Here is a 10,065-nt window from a genome sequence, read left to right on the forward strand (position 1 = left end):
AATGTGAACATTGAAAGCTGGGAGTACGACGAAGAAACACAATTGTTGGATCAAAATATTGCAACTTTTAAGATCATTAACAAATATAAACAATTAGATGAGATAATAAAAATAATCTCATCCGTTATATTTAAATTGACCCCTAAAAGTGAGTTTGCTATAATATATAAATATATAAATATATGATTTTATTTATTAACTTGAAGTTTAAAAAATACAGAGAAAACAATAAATTCAAAACTTGCTTTTGTATTCCATAAAAGTTTATATATAATAAATAAAGAGGTGTAATATATAAAGGTGAAAAACATAGAAGGGTGAAAAAATGTGAAAAAAATTAATAGGTGCGATTTTTGAAGATGGGGGTGCGACAAAAGTTTGACAAAAAAGGGGGTACACCGAAAAGATGCAAAAATATGAAAATAAAGACGTGTGAAACAAAAAGGTGTGAAACAAAAAGATGTAAAACTAACAAGTTCAACCATTGAAAGCTAGGGGTACAACTAAAAAACACAATTGTTGGATCAAAACATTGCAGCTTTATATAAACAAAGAGGTGTAAAACAAAAAGGTGTGAAAACTAACGGGTGTCAACATGGAAAGTTGGGGGTGCAACGAAGAAATACAATTGTTGGACCAAAACATTGCAACTTTGAGATCATTAACAAAGGGTGAGATCATTAATAATACTCAAAGAACAAAAAATCTTTTCAAAATCCATAATAATCTGTATATCTATATATATATATATATATATATATATAAACAAAGAGTGTGAAAATAAAGAAGTTTGAAACAAAAAGGTGTGAAAACTAATAAGTGCAACAATTGAAAGCTAGGGGTACAACGAAGAAACACAATTGTTGAATAAAAATATTGCAACTTTATATAAACAAACAGGTATTAAACAAAAGGGTGTGAAAACTAACGGGTGCCAACATGGAAAGTTGGGGGTGCAACGAAGAAACACAATTGTTAGACCGAAACATTGCAACTTTTGAGATCATTAACAAAGGGTGAGATCATTAATCATACTCAAAAAACAAAAAAATCTTTTCAAAATCCATAAAAATCTGTATATATATAAAAACAAAGAGTGAAAACAAAGAGGTTTGAAACAAAAAGGTGTGAAAACTAACAAGTGCAACCATTGAAAGGTAGGGGTACGACGAAGAAACACAATTGTTGAATCAAAACATTGCAACTTTATATAAATAAACAGGTATAAAACAAAAGGATGTGAAAACTAACGGGTGCCAATATGGAAAGCTGGGGGTGCAACGAAGAAAAACAATTGTTGGACCGAAACATTGCAACTTTTGAGATCATTAACAAAGGTTTTAATATGTGCAATTTTTAAAAGAAGGGGATACGACGAAGAAACACGATTATTAGAAAAAAAAAAACTTGCAACTATCGGACTCATTAATAATTTTAAACCGTTAGATGAGATAATAGAAATAATTTTATCCGTTAGATTAAAGTTAACCCTCAAAAGTGGATTTGCTATTATATATAGATATCAAATGAACAATCAGACTATTGATATGATGTCCCCTATATGTGACAAAAATAGATAAGCCAACATAATCATAGAGCTAAAAGAAAACGAAAAACAAACTAAATACAACAGAAGATAAAGTAGCTAAGCCAACAGAGTGATAGAGCAGATTAGCTAATGAATCGTACTTGTTCTGCTCCTTGTTGTTCTTCACAAATTGAGACGACTTGGAGAGGTTAGACGATACTTCAGCCTTGTTGTAAAGGGCCGCTTGAGTCAAGTTGCATTGCACCATTAACACTAAGATCCTCTATATAGTCTACAAAGGCGTATACTCTGTAATCGCCATCAGCTCCAACACCTAGGATTTCAACAATCTGGAGAGTGTTCTTTTCCGGATTGAAGTAGAAAACGTAAACCGCTTTAGACGCATAAATCATGGACAAAACAATGTCACCGGTAGCAGTCATCCCAGAAACAGAAAGATTGCGGTCAAACTTAACAACCATCACTCACAACCGAAAAAGAGTAGACATGTTTTGACCATTCCTGCTTATCGACATCCTCTAAAGCCACATACTCAACTTAAGGGGAAATCCACCAGAATAATAATAACCATCATAATCCATTGAATCAAAATGTAACTATTAATGCCTTGTAATGATGCAAACTTATAGCACCATTACAGGGCATCATAATCCACTGTTAAGAGTACCAGAAGCTCATGAAGAAAACTAAACCAACTCCACTGAATCAAAATGCAAATGCAGATTTGAAGAGTTGGCTGTATAGGCAATGGAGTTTATGAAGTGGAGGCTAAAGAGGTATACCCCAAATAACATGGCCATCTTTCAAATACCACACCAGGTTGTATCGCCCCCTAAATCAGATTCCAGATCGTGACAAGAGAAGAACGTAATAAATCATACGAGAAAAATGAAAAGTAGTTTAAAGGTCAGATTTAGACTAGTCTACATTGTCTACTTTAGATCGTCAATTATTCTTACTAAAAATAACTTGAAAGAACAACTCAAAACTAGCTACTTTGTTAAAAGATACTAAAAGCTAACAACATTAGTCAGAAACCTAACTGAAGGAATCTGAGGAATTCTAAGTAAAGAAAATGTTCATTTTCAACAAGCTTTTTGTTGTCTAGTGAATGGCGTGAGAAGAACATCACTATATGGACTATCTTGCTTCACTTCCAAGTACCCTTTGGTCTTCAACACCTGCAAAATCAAAATTCAGAGAGTTTCTCCATCTTAGATCTTCTATGGAGACAGTATTAAAAGAGGTGAAAATATGAGATTTTGAAATTTATTGGACATACCAAAGTATCGTAGAAGAGTCTTGCACTTTCCTTCTGTATTCTTCCTCTACACAGTTGCAACAAACTCACCTTCTCGTCTTCTTCTCTTTCCCTCTGCTCCGTAAAAGTCTTTTCCAAGAATTTCGCCACATTCCTGTACAATCTAGAGTCAGAAAACCAGGATAATCGTCTAAATGTAAAAGCAAATCAGAGAGATTGATATCGAAAGTGTGAATTTGTAACCTTGTTCTTGCTGACCATGTCTCTGCAAATCAAAACATCCATAGTAAGAAGACATCACGATGACGGACATGCAACAAAAACAAACATCTAGACAAGATTTGGTCCCGACATAAGTAGTGTATATTTTGATTGTTGAAACTTTTCACTCAAAAGCTACATATGTTTTACCTTGTTGCAAGTCCTGTCTGTCATCTGCATTCACCTGCTGAAGCAGAAACAAAAATCGATACCTTGTAATTAAATACGAAAGGCTAAAAGAACTATAAAAGCTTTCCTTTTGCTACGATAGACTATAAGAACTATCAATGCCTTGTAATGATGCAACATAGCAGTACCTCGTCGTTTATTAAAATCGTATCAAGATCTCTGTTTTCCACACAATACACAGACGGGTGCTCATTCAAGGAAGTGAAGGGGCTTGCAGGTCTGGTGTCTTTATAACAGGTCTCAGGGTCCTTGAAATATCTTGCCGACATTGATTCCCTCACCGGCGTTTCAGGTGCAATCTCTACTTGCTCGAAGACTACTGGTGTTTCTGGAGCAATCCCTGTGTGCTCTGATGTCCTCACTGGTGTTTCTGGAGCAATAACTGAATGCTTCACTGTTGTCTCTGCGGCATTTTCTGTTTGATGAGCACTTCCAGAAGCTGAGGAACTAGCTTCCATCTCAACCGGAACCTCTTTAATATTTCCTACTGTCACTTTCAGCCCAGAAAGAGCAGAAGCCTGAGGAGTCTCCATAATTTCTTGAGCATTCTGAGTCTGATCAGAAGATAAAATATCCCCAGTAATTCTGACAGTTAAACGAGAAGAATTTTCCCTACGTCTGGCAATTTTATCATCTTTAGGGAACCCTGTCGTTGCCCAGTTTTTAAGCTTGATGGGCTGACAAAAAAGCGACTGGAGTTCCACAGAATCATCTGTGGGATTACAACAATCAGCAAACACAGCAACACAAATCGATTTACAGCTAATTATGAGGTTTTACTTACACTGAATCAAAGGGTTCAAGAAACTTCGTGCAGCAAAACGTTTGGTTCTCCTCTCAGGACAGTCAGTATGAGATACGTTTCTCCGTTTTGAAAGCAATTTACTTGAGTCCTCTATCATTTCCTTCATAACTCTACAATAACAGAAGTACCAAATATTACACACTTGTATGGAACTCTGCAGATGAATATATTTACGAAATAGTTCTCTTACTTGTTCGAAATAATCACTTCATCATCTATCAGACATTTTCTCTTCCGTGAAACCCGAGAAGACTCCTTTGCAGCCGGAGTAGGAATGATCGAGAACTGAGGGCTTGTTTCCCCTGTATTTCAAAGTATAGGTTAACACGTTAAAATCATAACTAAGTATCTTTTTTGAAGCACATAGTTCTAAAAAACATGCACCTCCAGATTTTTTCAACGGCAAAGGTGTTATTGGAGTGACAGCAACTGGCATATCTGTTGCATTAAACCCTCTACTGGGGTCTTTTGAAACAGTCATGTCAGAGAGAAAATCTTTCTCAGAACCATTGAGATTCTCTTCAGGAGTCTCAGATTGCTCTTTACGAGACCCATGAGACAACTCAAATTTCATCATTTCCGCTTCACTACTGCCTCGACATTTCTCTATGCCTTCTGGCAAGTCTCTGGAACCAGTCACACACACTGGTTCTTCCATAGTACTAATTGCCGGGATCTCTTTCTCCCCATCGATTCTTCTGGCACCAGAAGGTTGCTCCTCAATTCCGTGAATCGCTTCAGGACTTTCGCATTCAGAAAGGAGGGACCCTCTCTGCTGCTTCATTGGGCAACTTGTTTCCACTGAGGTTTTCTCCGATTCTGAACTCTCCGCGTGCCCATCTCTGTGTAGATTATCGCCTAAGATTCCATGAGGATCCACTAGTCCCCGCACAATGGTACATATGGTTTCTCTAACTGTATGTTCTTCTTGAGCTTTTCTTATATCTTCAGACATTTGCGGTTCCACATTAATATCATCTGATTCTGGATCCCCTCTTTGCCTAGATGCATTCTCATGATCTCTAGAATCATCCAGTGGTTCCGCTTCTGTGACTCTGACTGATGCTTCTTCAGTAGTATCTCTGACATTTTCTGCGTCCATGTCCATATCATGAGCGAAACTCTCACTGCATCAACAAGTTTACACATAAAGTTGGGATTGTGTCTGTTGATTACATGAATAGAACCAAAAAAACTATTGCACTCACTGCTTGGTTTCATTCTGATTGGCAGAGAAAGTTTCATGAAACGTAAACATGAGGTCATCATCCATGTCAAACTACAACTCCACAAAGCATTAATGTTATAACATGTATATTCACGAAATTACTGGAATAAAAGGAATGGAATCAAGAAGTAATGTCAATTTACGTTGTAGTAAAACCGAACAGTTAGACAGTCGGTAGTCTATAAAGTGAGAAGCCATACCCTTTCCATCGAGTACATGTTCATGCTCTCTGTTTCCTGACTTCCATCTGTTTCATCGCTGTGTAGTGGTATTAGTACATGAACAATGAGGAGGTTCACTGCAAACAACTTTAGTAGTTAAATTACCTTTCAGTGTAATATCTTCCTGCGGCTTAACATTTCCCCTGAGAAAGAAGAAGAAACAAAAAGTGAGACAATGAAAGAATCTCTGCGAAATACATTCTGTATGGGAATAACAAAAGCATACCCATGAAAATCTTCCAGAATCCCAAGATCAAACTCAAAAGCATCTAGTTCGAAACTCTCAGGCAAAACAATGGAAAAACACGCAGTAGATGCAGGCAATGGCACGGCTGTCTTTTCTCTGTTCTTCTCCTTAGCCACAAACTCTTTTACACCGATCAAAGCTTTGTTGCAATCATCGAACAAAAAGTCCACCTTCTTGGAATATATCCTTACAACACCCAGAAGAAGATACGCTAAAACCCTGTATGTCAACGCATCTAACTCTTTTTGCAAGATCTGATCTGCGCATCCAAAACAAGCCCAGAAGAATTACATAATCATAAACGGCAATGAAGTAAAAAAAAATTCTTGAAATGTCAAATGTTAATAGAAAAACAAATCCATCTTTCTAGAGGATATAAGGACTTAAGAGATCAAGCGAACTAAATGTTGGACAAAGCATTCTGATACGCAAAGAAGATACTTTTATATGAGACTAAGCAGATTGATACTAGGGATTCAGACTTAAAAGCGTCAGTACAAATATCACTGAACATAATTTCGAAGGTTCATTCAGGCATTTTATCAAACAACTGATGAGCAAAAACAACTAACATAGAAAAGAAAAAAAACTCAAAAATATCAACAGTGATCTCTAATTGACGCTGCCAATAGAAACGAACAAAACCCTAAATTTTCTATTTCAGGTAAAAATTTCAACTATAAAGCTGGAAACTTTCACCCAATCGATCACTTGATTCAAGTCTACACCGGTAAAAAAAATCCCATTTTTTAGAACGGGAAAAAGGAAGAAGAAGAACAATGTGAAGGAGGAGACGAACCAACGGAGGAAGGTATATGAGTAGCTTTGACTTGAGCTTTCTTAAGCTTCTTGAAGAAATACGCAGCGACCCAAATAGCTCCTAAAGGTCCATTTCTAGACACGAGACATTGCGAGTAAAACATTTTTGGTCTTTTGATCCCTTTTACTCTCCCAGATTCTGTGTTTTTTTTAACACTAAACTAAAGGTTGGGTTATTAATAAGAGAGAGAGAGAGAGAGAGAGCTCAGAGGAAGCAATAGCTTCGTAAACACTGAAGCGAAGCAAGGAGGGAGAGAAAAAGTAAGAAATCGAGGAGAAGAGAAGAAAATAAAAGAAACGGTCAAGCGGTGTACGGAACAAGCTTCTTCAAAACCCCGATAAACACTTTTCTTAATTTTAATTTTCTTGTTAAGTCACGCTTAATCTGTTTTTTTTTTAAATTCGTTCTAAAGTAATTAAAATTTTGATAAAAATAAATTGGCAAGTAATTTCTTTTAGGAAATTGAAAATGTGTACATACATAAATATAGGTGTATTTATGATGTTAAGTCATAAATTTAAATCTTCCTAATTAGACGGTGACCAGAAAATCACACCTTCTTAATTATGCATTTTGTAGATGGTAGATTTTGCNTTTTTTTTTTTTTTTTTTTTTTTTTTGAGAATTGTTTTTTTAATTGTGCATTTTCCCTAATTTATTTTATAAGAGTGGAAAATGTTATGAGATAATTTATAATTAATCTTGGACTAAAGAAGTATTTATATTAATATTTTTGAAGTACATTTTGTGTTATGCCTTTTAGTTTTGTTTATTTAAAAAGTTATTTACAACATTAACCTCTAAAATTTTTCCAAAACTAACATTACTTCAGATTTTGTTTCCTAAACATTTTATATTTCATTCCAACTAAATAAATAACATGAATCAATATAGAAATAGAAACTATCATATATTTAACCACACATTCTGTTGTGTTTTGAAGATATTCTACATCTGAATCTTTCGCAAACAAAGAAAACAACAATTTGATTCTCATTTTATTTTTCAAAACTTGTGAGTTTTGATTTTTAACGTAAACAAAACTTCGACTGACATTTATATAAATATTATAATTAATATATATAAACTTAAACAAAATTTTAATTATTACGAATATGTAAAATTAAAAAAGTTTAAAATACTATATAATGTGGTTATATAGTAGATGGGTTATAAAAATGACATGTTGGAATTAATAAAATATTATTAAATTTGTGTTAACACGGGTTAAATCCTTATTTAATTATTTATCAACACTACTAATATTAAAATATTTGACATAAAATCAAGTTGTTTTAACTAAGATTGTGTAAAATAATTAAATCATTAAGAAAAATGTGACTTAATCACAGCATATAAATTACTATTATGTATTTAGATCTCTTATTTTTTGTTATAATTAATAATTAAAAATCAAAATAAAATCTCAAACACTAAACAAATAAATATAACAAACATATAGTCATAAAGTGTATTGCGGGTAAAAAAATAATATATACATTTATCCGCACAACAACCGGAAAACTTAAGTATTACTCTATTTACAAAACATCCAATATTTAATAAATAGATACAATATAAATATAAATTATATGCTCGCGGTATACCGCGAGTTAAAATCTAGTATAATACAATCTAAAAAAATTTACTCATGAGAAAAAAAAAACCAGTGCCGTTATAATTAATCAATAAAGCTAACAATTGAAATACAATATACTAGATATGGAGAAGATGATCTATGATATGGAGATTTGAAAAAGAAGATGATCTATGATATGGAGATCTTAATGCTAGTAATGTTCGTACTTCTTAACACAGTGGAGTGGATAATAACTATAGTCGACTAGTTTTGATTGAATGAAATGTGAGGTGTGTCACACACATCGCATCGTAAAGACCGTCTCCAAACGTTTTCTTTTTACCGCGGTCAGTCATTTTGTATATAACACGTGTCAAGTTAAATGTCTACGTGGCGTTGAAGTGACATCGACGTATCAAAGATCATTAATCCAACGTGTCATTGCCGTTAAAAATGGGCCTGAATAAAATTTTACCCAATAGAGATCTCAAATATATCTAGACCTAAACCTTTAAAAGTCCAATAAAGGCCCAATTAGTTACTGGTCGTGAAACACACAAGTCTCTCCTCCGTCTCCACCGTTCCAGTAAGACTCTCCTGCCGCCGTGTGATGATGCTCTCAAGTCTCAACCAAACCCTTGTATTAATTAATCAGTCATTCATCATCAGATTGTCTCTCGAGATTCATATCTTTCAGTGTTTTTACTTCCTCAATAGTGTCCTTATTTATAATGAATTGTTCTTTTAATATGCGGAACACAGAACGAGTTTTGAGGTAGGTGAACAAGAAGAGATTAAATAGAACATTCTGCATATCATATGCTAGTGCCTAGTACTAGTACTAGTACTAAATTAGGACAAGAGAGAACTAGTACTGAAACTACGGATTTGCCCTCCGTTTGAGTTGCGAGAGTACGAGTCCCCTTGAAAGCATCAAAGGGTTAGTAACCCTTTTGAAGAGAAGTGCCCTTTCGTCCTCAGATAAAAGTAACCAAATAATGTCACCAACAAACATAAATACATGTGCATATTTGCAAAAGCACACAAGTTGGTGTCAACGCTCACTTTTTTTTTTGTGCAAACTGACAGACAGAGGCGTGTGTTCATTGATGAATCTTCCCATTTCCTCATCCAAATTCCGACACAACTCTCTCTAGACTCTAGCCGCCATTTGTTCTCCATATTACAAAACCCCCTGCCTTCTTCATCTCTCTCTCTGTCTGGTCCGATCTCTCTCGGACGCTCGCAAATCTCTCATCTTTAAAATCACAGTTTCTTCTCTTCCCTGCTCGTAATCGCAAATCGGCGGCTTCCCCAGCTCCAGTGTATGATTAATTTCTGTGTTTATTGCTATTTTACTTCGAGACTGAGACTTCTCTTTTAGCTTTCCGCTCTGTCAATTTACATATGTGCTATTGTGCCAATTTTAAGGAATATATTTGTCAAATTACATCTGGGTTTGTTGATGATGATGATGCTAATTATGGATCTAAATCTTGTGCAGGCGTGTGTTGTTGGTTATTAAATGGCTCTTGTCCAGAGGATTCCAGTTTCCTCTTCTAGTGTTTGGAATTGGCAACAAGCCAGGACCATTAATTTGAGTCCTGTTTGTTGTTTACATTACAAGACAGCGTCGTCTTCTTCTTCTTCTTCTTCTTCTTCTTCTTCGCCGTTTACAGAGAAGCACTCTGTGGAGAGATACCAGAGGGATCAATGGCTGTACAAGGCGGTTGAACCCACGCCGCCATCGACTCCATCACCATCGCCGTTTGAAGATGAAGTCTTTGTTAGGGAAAACGACATTGCGTCGCAGCTGCCTGAGCTGAAGAAGCTCTTGTCTGTGCTGAGAGAGAAGAGAGTTAAAGGCTGCAAAGGTGGTGATTGTGGACCAGGAGATGTGTATCT

General features: G+C 35.2%; 2 protein-coding genes across 6 annotated transcripts in view; one reads left to right on the plus strand and one right to left on the minus strand.

Moving 5' to 3' along the window:
- On the minus strand, positions 2,413-6,885 carry LOC104719752 (sister chromatid cohesion 1 protein 2-like). 5 transcript variants are annotated; one of them, XR_756673.2, is made up of 13 exons: positions 6,561-6,885; positions 5,741-6,020; positions 5,620-5,657; positions 5,494-5,540; positions 5,274-5,344; positions 4,450-5,192; positions 4,256-4,367; positions 4,045-4,175; positions 3,389-3,972; positions 3,222-3,255; positions 3,054-3,140; positions 2,832-2,964; positions 2,413-2,730 (listed from the first exon to the last, which is right to left on the minus strand). XR_756673.2 is itself a non-coding variant. In XM_010437720.2 (13 exons), the coding sequence occupies exons 1-13, from the start codon at positions 6,682-6,684 to the stop codon at positions 2,635-2,637; spliced, it is 2,415 nt and encodes an 804-aa protein (XP_010436022.1). In that variant the 5' UTR covers positions 6,685-6,885; the 3' UTR covers positions 2,413-2,634. The 5 variants fall into 5 exon arrangements, 3 of the variants coding, with proteins under 3 accessions (XP_010436022.1, XP_010436021.1, XP_010436024.1); XR_756672.2 differs by having other exon boundaries at positions 3,222-3,258; XM_010437720.2 differs by having other exon boundaries at positions 3,054-3,075.
- The window catches only part of LOC104719753 (uroporphyrinogen-III C-methyltransferase), a 3,145-nt gene continuing 2,266 nt past the window's right edge, over positions 9,187-10,065 (plus strand). Inside the window, exons 1-2 of the mRNA XM_010437724.2 lie at positions 9,187-9,485; positions 9,665-10,037. Of these exons, the coding sequence (XP_010436026.1) occupies positions 9,686-10,037 (352 nt within the window). The 5' untranslated portion in view covers positions 9,187-9,485; positions 9,665-9,685. The remainder of the gene's footprint in view (positions 9,486-9,664; positions 10,038-10,065) is intronic.

Source organism: Camelina sativa, chromosome 10, assembly GCF_000633955.1.
Source record: "Camelina sativa cultivar DH55 chromosome 10, Cs, whole genome shotgun sequence".
Lineage (NCBI taxonomy): Eukaryota > Viridiplantae > Streptophyta > Magnoliopsida > Brassicales > Brassicaceae > Camelina > Camelina sativa.

Coding starts and splice junctions, on each gene's coding strand:
- LOC104719752 (XM_010437719.2), bottom strand. CDS start 6,684: ATGTTTTACTCGCAATGTCTCGTGTCTAGAAATGGACCTTTAGGAGCT. Junction 5,193..5,273: donor AATCAGAATGAAACCAAGCA/GTGAGTGCAATA, acceptor TTGTTGATGCAG/TGAGAGTTTCGCTCATGATA. Junction 4,176..4,255: donor GAAGTGATTATTTCGAACAA/GTAAGAGAACTA, acceptor CTGTTATTGTAG/AGTTATGAAGGAAATGATAG.